This window comes from Lepisma saccharinum, chromosome 13 (genome assembly GCF_977018435.1).
Source record: "Lepisma saccharinum chromosome 13, izLepSacc3.1, whole genome shotgun sequence".
Taxonomy (NCBI): Eukaryota; Metazoa; Arthropoda; class Insecta; order Zygentoma; family Lepismatidae; genus Lepisma; species Lepisma saccharinum.
Window position 1 is genome coordinate 18,819,313 of NC_139241.1, and position 19,811 is coordinate 18,839,123.

General features: G+C 38.9%; 1 protein-coding gene across 1 annotated transcript; it reads left to right on the plus strand.

Annotated features, from left to right (window-relative positions):
• The first annotated feature begins 14,289 nt into the window (after positions 1–14,289).
• LOC145996713 (uncharacterized) lies at positions 14,290–15,039 on the plus strand. Its single transcript, XM_083133235.1, has one exon. It carries the CDS (start codon positions 14,290–14,292, stop codon positions 15,037–15,039), a length of 750 nt encoding a protein of 249 aa, XP_082989361.1.
• Positions 15,040–19,811: the final 4,772 nt, after the last annotated feature.

Genomic DNA, 19,811 nt, shown 5'->3' on the forward strand with positions numbered 1-19,811 from the left:
TTCCAAGTTCATACCAACACATCAAAGAAAAACATCCGAACACATTAGGGAACTTTAATACAACACTACTCAAAATGCCAGAACTGTTCTAGATACTAAAAATTGCGAATTCATTTCCCGAAGTCTGAATCTCGAAGAGAATCTACCCTTTGCATCAATGATTGTAAAATAGAACTAAAAATACACAATATTGCACACTGCAAACTTCTGATGTCCGCCTCTCTACACAACAAACACATTCATTTATGTAAGAAAAAATTGGAATTTTACAAATTTGAAAAATCGTCGACGTTATTTTCGTAGCTTTTTGTAAGTTCACATTTAAATATTTCATAGTTCGAGGAGGGGCATGCCTCCCGTGGCCCCTCCCCTGGGTACGGGCCTTCCCATATTATATAATATTGCCTAAAATACCGATTTTTCTATTTTTTTTATTCATCTTTATTTCTTCAACTCAGGTTTAAGTACATTGTAGAAAGCAATACCTTGTTTAAATGAAGTGAAAAAGTGACAGTTATCACTAGAGCTAGGATTTTGATGACCTTAAAATTGCCAAAAAAAATGTACTTTAAAAAATTCATTTATGACCTAATACATGCAAGAAAATGCCCTATAAACTTAGAAAAATGACCTAAAAATTCTGAAAGATTTGTAAAACAAATTTATAAACTACCAAGAGAAATTCAAATTACAAATCAACGTTACAGTATCTATCACATGTTCATTGCGTATGGTACTACAAGTAAGAAACTTAACTTTTTGTCATCTTTTACACTTTAAGTACTGAGTTGCAGTACGCAACGAGAATCACATGCAAATTTTCAAAAGTAAATGATTGTCGGTTTTCGGACAAGAGAGCCTTGTACACAGAAATTGTTTCCTCGACTTCCACCTACACTTGAAATGAACAATATCACTTGCTGTTAAGTCACTTTCAATTCCATAGAGTGCAAATTGCTCCCTGACAAAATATCCGATACAGAGCACAAAACTTTGTACCCTTTGTTTTTTTTTACAATAATCCGTCTGGCGACAATATATTTACTGAAAGAGGGGAAATCACATTGTTTGAGCTGAATTGTTATACAACACCTTGTGTCCACAATCCTGCACAGAATTTCTTTGTTTCTTCACAGTCATTCAGAACTGCGCTGAAGGCAATAAGACGAGAGTCGGGAACCTCTCTCCTTCAAAGGGTTACATTTACATGTAAAATGCCCCTTCTTTCACCAAAATGTAGAAAATTAAAAAAAAAACTTTAAAAAGGCCGAAAAATGACAAACGGTTTAAAAAGTCTAACATAATACATTTACTCCAAAAAGGGTCAAAGAATTGCAAAACAATGCCCAAACAAAGGCGTCCCAATTTATTCACGTACGTGTAAAATACATTCCTATCTACTTATGCAATGTTTCTTCATTACCAAAAAAAATATATGCATTTGCATCAAAATCCTAGCCCTAGTTATCACATTACAAAGGATGTAAGATTATTGAAATTCCAATTTCTCACTACCAGAGTAAATAACCTGGATAGCTATTTGGTGACTCGGACAGTACAACATCAATCAGATGTCAGCCCAGCCCTTCCTTTTTTTCAGCTACACATTTATAGTAGTCAATCATTATTAAATTGTTTCGTTGTACGTGTATTTCGAAGCCGGGCCTGGGCATGGATGTTCATTGTGAATGTTCTCATATCAATTTCATCATATCATCACTCATCCTCATCGCCGTGATTAGCCAAAGTGGCAGAAAACGATGTAAATAACCTAATTCAATCAATTGATTCAATCAATTGAGCATTCAACACTTCGAATCTGCCCCCCCCCAAATGCTTTGTGTGAGCCTGACATACGCCCCCCCTTCTTCAAATCAAGAGCCCTAACAAACATGTTTTTCAGTGCTGAAATGGCGACCCTCGGAAGAAGTTTCACATACGTAGGTGACGTCACAGCAGGCCCGTAGCTATAGGGGAGGTCGAGGGGCAACTGACCCCTGAGAGCCTGCTTTGCATCCCCTGTAAAAAATACAGAATACATATCTACCTGGAATTCTCACTAATCTTTACAATTTGATCCTGTATTACTCTAGCAATATAACAAAGACATTTTTTGATTTTGTGATTTATGAAGGTGTGGAGGATTCCGTATAATATCGGATCAGGATTTGGGGAAAAAAATCTCTTCCAGATTCAAACTTCGGGAAATGATTTATCAATTTTCAGTATGTAGAACAGTTGTGATATTTTGAGTAGTCTTGTATTAAAAGTGCCTAATGTATTTGGATGTTTTTCTTGGATGTGTTGCTATGAAGTTTGAACTGCATAATTTTTTGTTTCCCAATTCTACCTTTTGGTAATAGCAATTCATGTGGTAGTGAGAGGGAGTGACGTGAAATTGATGAAGAGACACTCACAAACAGTGCTGCAACCACAGGGGGCAGGGGCATTGACCCCCCCAATCTTGAACGAAAGTCCAATCTGGGAGGGGGGCAAACATTGAAGTAATGAAACATGACTAGCAGAATCTAAGAATAGTAGAACAAAATGAATACTCAAGATGGAATTATTTTTCAAGTGTTTCTTGCTAGTATTTTTTTCCAGATGGCTAAGGGCACTTGCAGGGGACAAAGAGGGGCAATTGCTCGCTCGATTTCAAATTCTTTTACAAATAAAAGTACACGTGCCGCGGAAATGGGGGTAAGGCGAAGGAGGCCCCTTATATCGTTCGGTTTCGTACCATAGTCATTAAGGAAGGTATTTTTCAAAATGTAAAGAGGATACAGCATTTCCCTCTATAAAACTTGATGAAACTTGAAATATTAATGACACTGTAATCCAAGAAGTCGCTGATCAATCAAGGGATTCCTATTTGTTTGTCAGGTGTCAACACAATATTTTGCAAAATGGTTAACGTAGGCAAAGATTGTCTGAATTGATGCAACAGTCTTTCATTTGAAGCAAATAGAATCCATGGTGGAGTAAGGGACCCATGTTTTAATGTTTTAGCAAGTAGGCCTAAAAAAATATAAATGTTTACACAATTCATCAAAGTGTAGATAATATGTAACCATTATTATTTAATTAATTCTATTTTTCTTGCCTAACACAACACAATTGTGTTCTTGGATTCTCGTTAGATTTGCCCCCTCTAGGATTGACTTCGCCCCCCTACTATAAATTCCTGGCTACGGTCCTTCGTCACAGAGAAACTGGCTCTGGCGGGGTTGTAAAAACGAGAGCTGGGGGAAAGGCCTGTAGGACCTTCAAAAGCGGGCCAAACCTGAATCAGATCCGCAAGCAGTTTGGGCATCGGGGTAATGGTTGCGGTCGTAAACTTGGGACGATAAATTCTGAATTTTACTAAAGTGAAAAAACTGCAAATTCCCCAAGAAGGGGGCTCGAAGCATCAAACATCCCAAAGTCAGAAATCACAACAGAATGACACTCCCTCGTTTGTAATAGGAGGCCCGGTTTCGGACCGGTCCGGTTTGAACTTACTCGTGTGTAATGCGATAAACGATAAAAGGAAACGATCCCCAGAAACTCTAGAGGATCCCAGGAAGAGAAAAAACTTATTGAGGAGTGACGGCTCCCAGACCCCCCCTTCCCCAAGTGCTGGTGCTCCTGCTGGTCAAGATACAATGAACGTTGCAATGGATAATATTCCAGATACAGCTGATATCCAACTGGGCTTGTTTATCAAGCTGTCCCTCGAATTAAATACCATTATAGCTAAAGATAGAAACATTCCTCCTGAAAATAAATCAACAATCCTCGAAATAGTAGCCAAAATGGGTCAGGTTCATCAAGAGACGGTGGCTGAAAACAAATCGTTAAAAACCGCCTGCAACTTACTTCAAAGTGCAGCAAAGACAGAAGGTAACGCTAAACCATCCTACGCACAAACAGCGGCGTCACCAGCTATCGTGCAAACAGGAAGGGCAGCTCAAATTCAAAAAACTGTTCAAAATTTGAAATACACTGTCTTCATTCCAGATGAGAACAGAAATAAAGATGCAAAAAAGGTTCAAGAAACATTCACAAAAGTGATAAATCCCATCAGAGACGGGATAAGGATTAAACAAATGAGACAAACCAACAAAATGCTGATTGTGGAGACAGATACAAAAGAGGAGGCGGACAAAATAATTAACCATGGGGAACTAGCCAAACATAAAATCAGGGCAGAGCTCCCCAAAAAAAGGCACCCATTATTAATACTATACGAAGTCCCTGCACAAAAGGAAGAAACTGATCTGTACGAGGAGATATATTTATTAAACTTAAAAGACAAGATGTCCTGGGAGGAGTTCATTAAAAAGTTTCACTTGAAGTTCAAGACTGGTCCACGAAATAGTGCAACCTGCCACTGTGTTTTTGTGGTGGCTCCAGATTTAAGAAAAATCCTTTTGAAAAATGAAAAAATCTTCGTCGCATTCCTGTCCTTATCCCTTAAAGATTACATTGTCGTCCCAAAGTGTAATAAATGTTGCGACTATGGACATTTGAGCCGGTTTTGTAAAGGAAAGGAAATCTGCTCCCAGGGTGGCCTGGAAAGCCATTCTAAAGAGGAGCAATGTCCTAAAAAAAATGGTCCAAAGATATGCATTCCTTGCATGAAAAGAAAAAAAAAGAATGTAATGGCAAGGACTGCCCCACTTACAAGTTACAGTTACAAAGGTTAATAGAAAGGACAGATTATGGATTGTAAATCGACTGTGAATTTTAGAATGACAAAGAAAAACAAAAATAGGAAAACTCCCAGCCGTCTTCGCCGCGACGCGGCTAGAGCAGCAGCTTACAGGGAAAGGAAAATAAAGGAAATTAAGCTACTGCTAGCCAAAATTGAGAAGAATAAAATGGACAATTATCAAAACATAAAACTACCAGAAACGTTTTTCGAACATATAGAATCTTCTGCCTTCACGACGCAGGGAAATGAAAGAACCATAAACTTCATATTAAAGAACAAAATATATCTAGATTCGAACCACATTAAAACACCAGTACAGCCATCACAGCCTCTACTTAGCTCAAAAATACCCAACCTTCCCCCAAGTGTTTTTACCTATTTACCTGATGGCATAACTCTGCACAACCCCTTTGTAACCCCCCCAGAATCGCCTCTTAATGAAAGACTCTTTAGATACCCAGTAGTTCCCGAACCACCCTTCCCGCTCAATAACGAAATTGAAAACGAAATTGAAAGTGGGATACAAGAGGAAATAATAGTAACAAGCACAGAGAGAGATCAACATCCAGGAGTGAGCGACGCAGGCCCCACTTACACTAACATGTCAGAGAAGAAAACGACGAAATTAAATCCGAACGCCCGTGCCTTTCATCCGGAGATCAAGTATAGTAATTTCAGTAAACCGCAGACTCTTCATCCGCCATTCTCTCCGGCGAGTGCTGAATCGCCTTCGGGTCTGGTCGTAGAAGAGAAATGTAAAATAAATCCAGCAAAAATGTACAACAACTTTGAAGAAGCGCTGAGACTAAGCAGGCTCGAGGAAAAAGAAAATTTGATCACGGCTTTGAGGATTTTGATTAGAAATAAGCACGAAAAGGGAAAATCTATCACCTTCCCGTACCCGGAGGCGGTCGACATGATAACTCTAAAGTCTAACAATATTCCTACTGAAACGGAGGAATTATCATCATTGTTGGAAACAGTTTTTGCTCGCCGAGGCGTCTCCCTGGATATAAACGAAATTTACTCAGACTTCGCGAGGGCTCACGGGAGGGTGGTGTTTATCCCAAGAACAGAATGGCCGCAGTGCTTTCAGATAGCGAGACACCCTTAATGGAAAGCTACGTAAGCGTTGCACAGGCAAACCTAATGGGGGCAAAACTGTCAACCGCGGAAATTTTTGACTTCGCTAAAAACAAAAAACTGGATATTCTGGCCTTGCAGGAACCATATATTTTTAAAAACAAAATTCCATCTGCACCGATAGGGGCGAGAATTATAATGCATCATCAAAATGCCAAATCTGCAATAGTTATTCTAAACAGAGAGATTGTACCAATTAAAATCGCTCAATTTTCTACCAGTCACATTAACTGTGTAGAATTATCCTTGGAAAATTTATCATTTATAATTATAAACTGCTATTGCCAATATAGCCATAATATAGAACAGTTTCTGGAAAAAATGGGCGACGCGTGCAACGTCTATAGCAACAAAGGTCTCCTAATAACAATGGATGCGAATTCCTCCTCCCCGTGGTGGCATGGGCGTGAGACGAATCCCAACGGAGAGCTGGTGGAGGAATTCGTGGCCGGAAATAATCTGTTTGTGGAGAATCTACCAGACAATCCTCCAACTTATAGAGGCAGGGCGGGGGCATCCAGTAACATCGACGTAACTTTGTCCAACAATAGATTACTGGGAAAAGTAAAAGAATGGAAAGTGAATGACATGAAAACTACCAGCGATCACAATGTGATTACTTTTAAAATATCCAAAAATTCAACTGAAGAAGAAAGATCACCAAAAATAAGATATGACTGGGGAAGAACAAATCAACAACTTTTAATTGAATCAATACACCTCCCCCAACAGGCGGACTCCACGAAAACGATAAACGAATGGGCAAGAGTGGTGACAGAAACTATACAAAACGCAATAGAAATTGCAACGCCTAAAAAACAGATTAAACATAACAACAAGCCGTGGAACAAGAAGCTAACTAAGCTCAGAGCATTCATGAGAAAAACACGGAAAATTTATCAAAAAACAAACATTAATGAAATGAGAATTAAAAACTTGGAATTATACAGGGCGGCCAAAAAAAGATATGAAAATGAACTAAGATCCTACAAATGTAAACACTGGAAAAATTTCGTTACAAACAAATTAACAATTCATAAATGGGGACTGCCGTATAAAATCGCGTCTGGGAAAATTAAATTAGGAAAAGCTCTCTCAACACTAGAGAAGGAAGATGGAACACACACAATAGATTTGCGAGAGACGGCAGAACAATTACTGCATGGACTCCTGCCGGACGATGCGATGGAGAATGAGGACGACTACCACACAAATACAAGATTGAAACTCCATGAGACTTACAACAACGATCCAATTCTGCCTTTCGCGGAGGAAGAAGTAGCTCTCCAGATAATGACGTTGAAAAGAAAAAAATCGCCGGATCCGGATAACATTCCAGCAGAAATAATCCAGATGGCAACGCAGAAGCTCATTCCAAACCTAACGTCCTTTTTTAACAGATGCTTGGAAGTTCAAAAATTTCCCACGCCCTGCAAGGAGGCTAACGTTATTATAATACAAAAGGATGCTGATCGTGACGAAACGCAGTCGAGATCGTACCGCCCAATCTGTCTCATAAATGTTCTGGGAAAGGTCTTTGAAAAAATGATAACAAAAAGATTATTAGAATTCCTTGCTTTGAAACCAAATACAGGACTCCAATACGGCTTCACAAAAGTGAGATGCACGGAGGATGCAGTAAATACTTTATTAAACACAGTCGCTTCGAACGAAAACAAATACGTGGTGGCAACACTGGCGGATATAACTGGGGCGTTTGATAATCTGTGGTGGCCTCACTTACTCTGTACTCTCAGAGAAATGAAATGCCCGGGCACCCTGTATAGAATTCTGGAGGACTATTTCAGGGATAGAAAAGTCACCCTACATATTCCGGACCAAGATATCGCTAAAACAATGACAAAGGGTTGCCCACAGGGTTCTGTTTTGGGACCCCATCTATGGAACGTAAACTTCGAACCTTGCATCAAGACCTTGCAAGAAACACTGGAAGTAGTTAAGTGCATAGCCTACGCCGATGATCTGATAATTATCACCACAGGAAACTCAAGAGCAGAAATCGAGAAAAATACTACCACCGCGTTACAAAAATTGACACAATGGTGTGATAAAGCTAAATTAAAATTATCGGATACAAAGACCAAATACATAGTTTTGAAAGGAAAATTTAGCCAACATCGGAATCCATTAATAAGAATGAAAGGCAAATCAATAAAAAGGGTAACTGAGATTAAATACTTGGGAGTGACGCTGGAAGAGGGCTTACTTTTCAAAAGCCACATTGAGAACATAACCTCCAAAGGGGAAGCTCTCATGAACAAAATAGCTACCATTGCATCCAACAGCTACAGACTTCCTCCGTCAGTTATTAAAACTTATCTAGTGTCCATCTACTTTTCAATCATCACTTACGGGGCATCGGCGTGGGCCTCGTCGTCATTGCATAAAATAACGTACGTTCGTAAGCTAAGATCTTCTTACAGGAAAGTAATTCTCAGAGTTACCAGGGCTTTTAAAACTACTTCGTCGGAAGCGCTGTTTGTCATGATGGGAACTTTGCCAATTGATTATCAAATTAAGCTGAGGGCAATGACTTATCACTTCAAACGTGGGAACGAGAGGGAGATAACCGAACAAATGGGAGAATTCCTCCCCACCGTTCAGGAGATCAAGGCGAAGATTCATCGAGACTGGCAGCGAGAATGGGACGAGTGCGAGAAGGGTAGAAAACTGTATAACTTCCTCCCCTGCACGCAGGGGAACGTTTTTAACAGGGACGTCACGCCATCCAGAGGGCTGATACATCTTCTAACAGGGCACGGACCATACGGGAGTTACCTCACAAAAATAGGTAAAAGGGAAACCGACGTATGCCGAGACTGCCGGATGGAAAGAGACACGCCAGAACATAGAGTTCTTTCCTGCCCCGCCTCTGATGAACAGATAATATTGGCCAGAAGAGACCTGCCGAATAACAACATCTTCGAACTGATAAGGAGCGAACATTTAAAGAAGTTATGTGACCTCGCAGATTTAGTGTCCAATATCGAGTTGCGGAGGTACCTGACGGAACCGGAAACCCGGCGCCCACCAGCCCCCCCTCCTCAACAGGAGCCCCACACAAGCAGCAGGATACGAAACCAAGTCCCACACCCCCTCCCCGGAGACCGTCACAATCGCATCGGGAGCAGATACCACAGGAAGAAGAGGAGTCGGCACCGGAAGATTCAACCCGAAGAAGAAACTTCAGAGTGTCCACTGAGAGACGAGGAGCCGCCGCCAGGAGAGGGTTACCCCCGTCCAATCAGCCTGTAGAGAGCCATGAAGGTTGCCCGGAGAGAAGTCGTCGAAGATGAAAATGACCTGAAAACCATCTCTAGGGATAAAATAATACAATAGCATAATAACGAAAAAAAAAAAAAAAAAAAAAAAACAACTTTAAAAGTAATATCAGAACCCCACATTAAATCGTGACTAAAGTTTCTTTAATAATACATCCAAGATGAGGGGCCATAAACTCTTAAAAATTTAACTTGAAAATTGCTAGACTTGGAATCTGCTGGAATCCAGTAGGCACCAAAGAGACTTAATATAAAAGGAAATTTCGAACAAACAAATTAAATTAAAATTATTTTTTTAACAATGTAAGTGTAGTAAAAACCATGAACATATATTTATATACTTATTATTAATTAATATAATCTAATATAAAAGTTTGTTTATCTTTTCCTTTTTTAATTTTTTTATTATTATTATTATTATCAAGTCTACATATAATTATTTGCGTATTTTATGTCATATTTATTTATCTATTACATATCTAACAATTACAGTTTCCGCAAAATTAGCTTTCTATCAAAACTTAGTACCCGTTAATTCACGTTATATTGTGCGGCTGTGATTTCATTCTGAGATCTCATAGCAGCCTCAGTCTGCACGGACATTGAACCTCGCACTGCCACTGTCGCTCCCGTGGAATGCAGAGTCAGCTTCATGTTGCATAACCAAGTTGACACGGAGTGCTGACGCCGGTATCTTATCGGGCGTGTGTCCTCAACACATAAATGCAACAACGGCGAGATAAATAAGGAACTACAAAACCTCTTACAGTAAGTGTATATTAGGAATCGACATCCACTAAATTAATGAACTAGCCCAGTATTTCAGTGCATTTAACTTCCAAATAGCAAATTATCCCCACACACTACAATAAAGCCTGATCTGGAAACCAGACAGGGAACTTGCATCTGTGCAGACTAATCCAAGCAATCATTCACCCCAATCTAAACTCTCACCCCATCATACTCTCCCCTCAAGCTTAAAACATTTCTGGATACCAGAATGGTTGTCCCTCCTGTACATAGCATTTCCTATAGTACTATCTATACGATAACTAAAACTAACCAATAAACTAACATAAACTAATCCATAACTACTATTAACAAATTTAATTAACTACCAATCATACAAATGCACAGTAAATTTACAAGAAATCTTTAAGACTTGTTCCGGTCACCAGAACGGTCTATTAAAATAATACAAACTAAAAATTATTAAATGTAGCTATGTATAGAATCTCCATGCATTTTTTTTTTTTTTTTTGTAATTGTATTTTATGTATGAAAATAAAGATGAGAAGAAGTAGGATAAAAAGGCGGGGGAACCGTTTAAATTCAGGAAACTGATGTCCTGGTTTATTTAAAGGTACCAGGACATTGAGAGCATACCCTCGAAAGTACGCGGGTGGAGGCGGGCTACTTCGGGAGGTTTCCCCCTTTAGATATGTATATGTATATGTGTATGTATATGTGTATGAATATGTATGTGTGTATACATTCTAAAGGCCAATAAATTGCTTGTGTTATGGTCGTAAACTTGGGAACATTATGACAGTGAGTGAGTCCTAACTCAAGGTTACCCCCTCCTCCTCGAAGCCAATGCGTCGCTATTTTTCCACAGAAGATTTGAAACTGAAACCTGCGAAGATTGACATAACATCTACTGAAGTGAGCCACGAGAGCTCACTTGATCATGATAATTAAAGACAGTGGCGTAGTGGCCGCCCGGCAATGCAGGGTGTGGCGAGGTGTAGAACCAGCCCCGCAATATTCTTCCTCTCTCTCTGCTTCTGAAATTTTATATAGCTTAGAAATTCAACAGGAAGTGTCGCTTATGAAATAATTTAATTTACGAGACAGAAATCTGGTTTCCAGTAACATATGATACGACATCTTCGATAATAAGCAGGGGCGTTCTGGTTCGGCCAGAGGGGCCCGGCTAACTTAACATATGTGTCCCCTCCGAAATGCAGAATTAACTTCCTTGCTCGCAGGTGGACATCTATAGGAATAATCCCATATCTCATAACTAGACCTCGGATTTTTAGGTTCTAAAAATTGTGCTTTTAGATTCCTAAAATAGGCTCTAAAATCCTAAAATAGGTTCGAAAAACCCTAAAATAGATTCTAAAAATCCTGAAATAGGTCCTAAAAATCTTAAGTTAGACTCGAAAAATCCTGAAGTAGGTTAAAAAAAACTTAAAATGGTACAAAATTTCTGAATACTGCTGATTAGGTATAGTCACCGGCAATGAAAATGGGACACATATATCCTGAAATATGCACTATCTTGCATAACGTTATGTGTGTTGCCTAACCCTACGGCGATGGCAGAACTTAACATTGGAAATTTGCTATTAAAATCCACTCATCGCCGTATAGTTAGGCACCAATCTGTTTTAATGTTATCCACAGTCAAACTCCGCAATTTTGTCTGTGAGGATCATCTTATATTCTGAAAATCTTTCAACAAAAATATAGTCAGTGGTGCAAACTTCAATGCTGAAATGTTAGTTTGTAAGGCCTGAATGCCACAAAGCATGGAAGTGACGTGAAAGTGAGCAAGACCACACAGATCAGACCACTTTGTATTGCACAGGTAACAGTGGAACCAGAAATTTTGCTTTGTTTAGAGCTTTGAAAAATCACCATGGACTTGGAGGAAGGGAAATCGACAGAGAGTACGTTTCAAACACGTTCGTCATTGAATTTTCTCGTGACCAAACAAAGCAAATGCCTCTGTGTGACATAAAAAGTCTGTAAAACCTTTAATAATACATAAAAACCTAAAAAAAATGTTTGATTTAGACACATAAACCTAAAATAGGTTCTAACAAGCAAAATAGGTTTTTTAGGCACTATAAAACTTCATTAGTTGTTGAGTTTTTTAACGAAACGCTGACATAACTTATTATTTCTTGCAGATCTGTGAAGGAAAAATAGGTTAAAAACCTAAAATCCGAGGTCTACTCCGTTTGTGGTGAGCATATGCATAAAATGTCTACAGTTATGAATCCAATATAGAAAGATTCAGTTACTCAACCAGTCGTTGCTTTGTTGCTGCACAATATAAAGAATTAAATTTGATAAATCATGAACTTTTATCACTAATTTTAATTTTACGTGTGGTTTTTGAATGCAACTTCACATAAAATATTTTCAAGTTTTTTTTATATATATATTCAAATAAGAGCAGAAAAAAATTCTCAAATAGTTTACACCTGTTCCACGTTACTTCAAAGTGGTCCCAAAACTCAGTAGGATGTGGAGTCGAATTATCCCTTTGCCCTAAGGGTTAAATGTTACCATTATTTGGGGGCATTTTGTGAAGTTCATTTTTCTTCCATATTGAAATTCTGTGGACATTTCCTTCCTTCCAGTGTGTTTTTATTTTATGATCTACAGTGCTCGAAGTGGAAACTCCTATAGCTGGTATGCTTGATCGAGGAGGGTCTTTGTGTAGATCAGCATGGAGACAATGAAGAAGTGGGGGATGCTTATGCAAATTATCCTAGCAGGAGGGGATGGTTAATGGAAATTTACATAACTGGGGAAAAAGCCCCCCTCTGCACTCCTTCTCCACACCCACAACTCCAGCACTGATGATCTATTAATATAAAAAGGTCTTGTTTCATGAAATTTATCGAAAAGAAATGCTATTGTTGAAATTATCATTAATAATGTCCACTATTATTAAAATTGAAATCCTTTTCGGAATTCAGTCTTTCCGATCGACTTTCATTGAGTGACGAATTTTCAGTGAATGAAGTCCCATCACCGCCCTATTACCCATCTTTCAAAGCTGGAGTCCACCATATTTCCATCTACTAGATTCCAATTGATCTTGTGATGCTGGGTTAACACTGGAAATCTAGAGGTCCGGTTCAACCCCCAAAACAGAAATGAGCACTTTGTTGAATACATTAGTTACTATTAGTATTAGAAGGCTAATGTGAGGGGATTACTTTATATCATACATTTTAGTCCGATTAGAAGGTGCAGAAAAAATGCAGATACATACCTCAAAAATTTTTAGATCCAATTTGTGCAATTGAAAACAATATTGATTTAATAGTGCGCAATTAATTCCACTGGACGCCATGGCATTCTCTCTTTTACAACTTTTTTTAGATCATTCGGTCCCAATGGCTGATTCCCACCGCCCCTCTGAACTTGATGAAAACAAGAATAGCAGATAATGCGAGCGAAACAAGCAAGAAAATTTTACAAAATGAATTTTTATTTGCATAAAATTTGAAATTGAAGGGGTAATTGCTCGCATTAGCCCCTGTCCCCCCTGTAGTTGAGTCACTGTATAATGGAGACATATTTAAGCAATATATGTTTACTTTGGATACTTTAGGCTCACTGCCATTGCTGGTCAACCTAAAGCCCCTATCACACGGAACTGGATTTCTAGTTGGAATGCCCTAGAGTCGCAGAGCTATTTGAAAGCGGCTGACCTTGAACAAGCCTCGATGCGCAGTAGCAAAAGGAGGCGGTGGAGACTGCCGTGGAAAACGCGCGATGTCGTTCTTTTGTTTTTCGAGCGGCAAGAATCGGTTTGGTTTTCGTTGTGACTGTTCGTGTTTCTTCAGTGTGATCACAAAAATTTGTCAATATACTTGTGCAAGATGGCTACAGAAACACCTAAGCGTCGTGTTCTACACAAACAAGCGCGAGATATGGTGTACAAAGTTTATCAGTTCTTCCAAAGTGAATCTCGCAGTGCAGACAGTGCCTCGTGTTCGTCAGGAGCAGTGTTGCCAAATGTCAGGGGCGTACAGCGGCTGCATGTGGGATAGGTCTGCGTACAGTTCAGACGATTGCGAAGGAAGCCAGGTCGTCGATTGGTGATACAGGGTCGGTTTCTTTTCGCTCGCCTGGCAAACGTCGTAATCGACGAAAGAATGTTACGCACTTGGACGATTTTGATAAGGGGGTATTGCGTAATATTATATTTGATATGTACGCAAATGGCGAATTTCCTACTGCAGTGAAACTTTTTTAATGGAGAGGGGTGATGTTGTAGCTGCGAGAGTGATCTTCCTCAGAACCATGCACGAAATCAGGAAAGCTGGTACTGCAAATATATACTATTTAGATGAAACCTGGGTCAACCAGAATCACACGAAGACGAGCTGCTGGAGAATGTGTGATGGTTCTGGTGGGTTAAAGGTGCCATTAGGAAAAGGTGCTCGTCTTATAGTGTGTCATGCGGGTTCAGCTGCTACAGGCTTTGTGCCCCAAAGTAAATTGGTTTTCCGCTCCAAAACAAACAGTACTGACTATCATTCAGAAATGACGTCTGCCGTGTTTCGAAAGTGGTTTTGCGAGCAGTTCTTGCCATTTCTCGCCCCCGAATCCGTGATTGTAATGGACAACGCGAGCATACATTCCTTGCAAGTGGATAAAACGCCTTGTTCGAACACAAGGAAGGCGGATATTATGGCATGGCTCTGTAACAAGAACATTCCCCACACAAGCACGCAAACCCGAGCAGAATTGTTGCAGTTGGTGAAACATCATACACCAATTCACAAAAGTTACGAAATCGATATAATAGCAAGAGAATATGGTCACAGAGTTGTTCGTCTCCCACCTTATCATTGTCAGTACAACCCGATTGAAATGATTTGGGCCCAGGTGAAGGGGTACGTAGCTGACAAGAACAAGACTTTCAAAATTGCCAACGTACAGAAACTGACTCACGAAGCAATAGACAGAATAGGTGTTTCCGAGTGGGCAGAATGTGTGGCTCACGCAGAGAAAATACAAGAAGATGACTTCCAGCGTGAAATAGTCAGAGACGATATCATCGAGAAGGTCATTATAAATTTGCAAGACACGGATTCCGAAGAACTTGAATCAAGTGACGAGGTTGACAGCAGTACGGAATGAGCGTTATGTAAGTAAATGGCATTTTAATTTTTCTTTTCAGTTCATGTTATGCATGCCAGACAGTTGTTTTGTTATTACGAGTGCCACAAGACCGACGCATGGTATCTGCGGCAAACGAAGTTGCTTTTGCCGCGCCGCGAAAGAATGAATCAAGTTCTTCTCTCGTTTTCTCAGTAACCAAATAACATATCGCTGTAAATATTATACGAACTTAAAATTTGGAGTTTTCTTTGTAACTTTCTCACTGGAAGTTATTTCAAATCTAATTTAATAAAAATCGGCTCGCAAGAGAACTTTTTCTCTATACAATAATGGTCAATAAAATATTTAATTTCTTTCACTTACTTTCAAAATTCTACACGTTTAATTTACAGCATAATACGATTGTCTAAAGCTTTCTGGTAATACTCGTGCAGGATTGGTATCGATTGTTGCAATAATAGCCGTGCAGTGGTAATTTACAATTGTTCGAATGTAAGCCATTTTTTTTTATTTTGAAAGAGCTGTCGAGAACCTCGAACAGTGAGTAGGTGGCAACAGCGGAAATGTATCTCCCTCTCTCTCTGCGCGGACTTGTCAAGGTCAGCCGCTGTCATATCGCTCGTCGACTCTAGTTGGCGATGAACTGACTTTCTGGGCAGTAATCATGGCCGCCTGGCTGACTGCTTGACTGGTTTTGAGGAATAGGACATGTTCTAATTGCTACTAACTTCTTCGACTAGATTCTGTGGAACAGCCAATCAGAGCAAAGTTTGGCCATGTGAAGATATTCTGTGAGTTTGTAAAGTAGCCTTTTTTTGTCTGTGGCTTCCGAGTGCATACAACACGAAAGGCATGTTTACAATTGAAAAAGCTAAAATATTCTTCCATACGTGTATAGTAAACGTTGTAAAGTATGTATTTTATCAGCGCCGTTCTTCTCTACCTAGAACCATTTAATACGAAGCGATATTCCTCTCGGTTGGATAGTTATCGTATTTTAAAAATGTGAAGTGATACGTTGTTTACATCTCGCGCGGCCGCCATTATGGGAACGAAAGACTAGCGACAAGTACGGTATAACAAGTACCGTGTGAGGCGAAAACTAGCAAATGGGTAGCCAGTCCAGCGTCAACTAGAGCATTCCAACTAGAATTCCAGTTCCGTGTGATAGGGGCTTTATTCTGCACAGTTGCTCGACTAACTTTGTGTTAATGCGAATACCTAGGGTTACCAGACGTCCGGATTTTCCCGGACATGTCCTACATTTTAGCCTTGTGTCCGGCGTCCGGAGGAATTTGAAAAATGTCATAAATGTCCTACATTTTGAGCGTCACATAATAAAATTAGGGAAATACGTGTTTCAGTTTAACAAAGAGAAATCATGCAAGTTACATGTCTATGGACTGCACTCTCAAACTCAATAGTGGCATTTATTTTGATTCAGTCATTGCTGAAAATTAAAATAAAATATTGTCCTGCTACAGGACAAACGGAAAAACGGAAGCAATTAATGAACAAAAGTTTTGGGGCCGCATTCTTGCCTTGGGGTTTATACTGATGAAAGAAGTTTTTTTTCCATTCTTATTCATCATCTTGATTGTAAAGCAGGGGTTGAGAGAACGAAGTTATTTAGGGTGTCTACTAGTCAAGAAAGTCGTGAAAATCAAGAAAAAAAATAAAGAAAGTAGGTCAAGAAGTCAATAAAAAGTCAAGAAATTATACTTGTGGTCAAGAATGTTTGCTATCGCAATGACTGATTAGTGGATTTAGTATATTTTACTTAACTTTTCTGCCCCTTTGGGTAGTCGCGAAGATGAGGATGAATGGCCATAAGATAAGATGGATGAAGAAACAATCACAAACATATAGGGACGAGAACACGAGCCCCACATAAGATTATACTGGCTGTGAATCCAAACGCCAGAGCCTCGCTAGTCTGCAAAATACAGTCCAGCATGCATTAATAGATATAGATCTAAATCTCTTGTTGTATACTGCTGCAGTTTACATTTTAACCAGCCTTTTGGTAGAATTTTCTTATTAAATATTATTTTCTTAATTGCTAATTTCAAACTTAACCTTTATCTATTCTACCCCTACTTAGGTAAACAAAAAAGTAAAATAAATGTATTTTCTTATTAAATATTATTTCCTTAATTGCTAATTTCAAACTTAACCTTTATTTATTCGACCCTACTTAGGTAAACAAAAACGAAAAATAAATGAATTTTGGATTTGTTATTTTGGTAGACACCCTGTTATTCAACTAAAAAGTACCCAAGATGAAACTTCTGGAACTATTTCTATGGTAATTGCTGAATATTTGTTTGCCATTACAGGTCATAATGCAAAGGTTGAGAGACTACGTTTATTACCATCAGCACAACGGACTCACAAGAGATTTTTTTTTCATAAAGTCTGTAAGAATTTTGGTACTGGCCCATAAAATATATAAGAGTTTGACTGTTCAGTCTCTCATAAATATATTTTGACTGGAATTTTGGGAATTATTGGCTCCTCTGAGAAGTACCGTTAAAACAGGTGCATTGTTTAGTATAATTAGAAGTTTGGAAATTTTGAATTAAAGAATTCATTAAGAAATATTTTTTTTTTTTACTGAAAAGTGTCAATTTTAAATTACTCTCTAACGTGTTCTATAGAAATATGTATTATTTATTGTGAATGTTTTGTGTCCTACATTTTGACTCAATGTCCTACATTTTGGAACATAATGTCCTACATTTCCCTCATAGCGATCTGGTAACCCTACGAATACCACGCACCCTTCCCCGTTCCATCCAAACCGATTCTAAAGGCATAAGATATAATGTTTTATTTCAACCCTATCGCCGCGATCACCCACAGGTAGGTAGAAAACATATACATAATAACCAAAACTAAAAATCAATAACAAGTCAATCAAACGATAGTTTAAAGTGGGATCCGAACCACTATGTGCCTCCACCTGGTATCGAACCCGGGACTATTTGATTACAAGGCGAAAACGTATTCACTGCGCAATCAAGAAGGCAATTATAAATATCTGATACATAAAAAATATCAAATAAATTCCCTTATATGTATTTAATACTAATGTATTTTTACATATTTAGTAATTTACTTTTATATTTAATAACATTATAAATATTAATCATATAGACTCTTTCTTCTCAGTTGCTTGGTAGAAAATTTGAAAAATTTCATACACATACATAATATATATATATATATATATATATATATATATATATATAGTTTGTGTATGTCTGTGTAGACCACAATCTTCTTGCCCCCCCCAAAAAAACACATCAATCTTCAATGATTTTGCGCCCTGGTAGGGTATGTAGCTGCCTGGCAAAGTCCTCATTCCGTAAATTCACGAACTGCATGAAATCAGAAAACGAAATACATTCCCCCTCGTTTTCAGAAAACCTGTTTCACAACCCACCCCCGTCCTTTCTGTGGTGAAGGAAACTCCAGTGGGACAATGAATCTCCCCCCCCCCTATTTACTGCAAGCAGCAAAAAAAGACGGCCGCGCGATCTATTGACCACCGACGGAACTGCAATTTCCAAGCGCAGCGAGGTTTAAATGTAGCTTCCACTTCTATTACCTAACTTTTCTATACACACTGAAGCATTTATATATTTTTATTTACTGTCTATTTTCTTACGCTTTAAACTAATCGCGGCAATGAAGATAATGATGATTGCATGAAACGACAAGGGGTGTAAGGAAACTTTCAGATGTGACTAGTGACACCGACACTTCCAGACTGTAAAATAGCATTTCTTGTGCATTAGGGTCGGAACAGCAAACGACACGTTCATATGTCGTATTCGCATGCTACTTGTTTTTTGGGTTGGAAAGCTCCTTAAAGGAAGGGTGCTCAGACCGAAGCGACGCGCTACAGGGGGAGTTCCCAACTAAGTGACAAGCGACAGCCTTGAAGCGGCACTTCAGTCTATTAGCAAGCGTTTGCTGCTAATTGTGCGAACAACAGATCTTGGCGACACAATAAGCCACACGTGTCGCTTTTCACTTGTGTATCGCTCAAACTGGGCCATTTCCTCAATAGCTTGCAAAGTGTTGCCGTGGTTTGTTGTTCGCGCATGTGCGATGCAATGAGTGTCTTACTTTAGGGATATTGCGCACCAAAACGGCACGCGACACTTATCGCTTGAGGATTTCACCAACCGAATGCTGGCCTGTGCTCCCCGTCATGCCTTTACAATGTGAAAGGTTGCTCTTGATTAGCTTGTTTTCAACAAGGTTGGCAAAATTTGTGTTTTTTTTAAAAAAGAACAAAACAAACTGTTTTTTGTTTAAAACATGTTTTTTGTTGTTTAAAACATAGTTTTAAACCTGAGTTAAAAAAATTTTTAAACATGTTTTAAACAAAAGAAAGTCAACCTTTTCCCAGTAAATTATAGTTCAAGTCGTTAAAGAAAAAATACTCATTTTTATGAGTGTAGCGGCGGCAAGGAGACTTTATTTACCTTTGGAGATAAGTTTTACCATACTGCAGGGTGTGCGGGACACAATTTTTTGGGTCGGGACGGGAAATTCTTTAAATCCCGACATTCGGGACGGGGAAAATTCTCAATTTCCCGACAAAGTCGGGAAATTTTCGGGACGGGATATGTTCGAAATTTCCCAAAGCTCTTGAAATCTCGAATTCTACACGTAATTTCCATCTTAAGTGCTTGTTTTTGTACTTTTGGTACAAAACTAACAATTTCCGATAAGTTCCAGACATTTACAATGCAGAAAACATCGAGAATTGACGA

Excerpts from the sequence above, each read along its gene's own strand:
- LOC145996713 (XM_083133235.1), top strand. The coding sequence starts at position 14,290 with ATGTGTGATGGTTCTGGTGGGTTAAAGGTGCCATTAGGAAAAGGTGCT.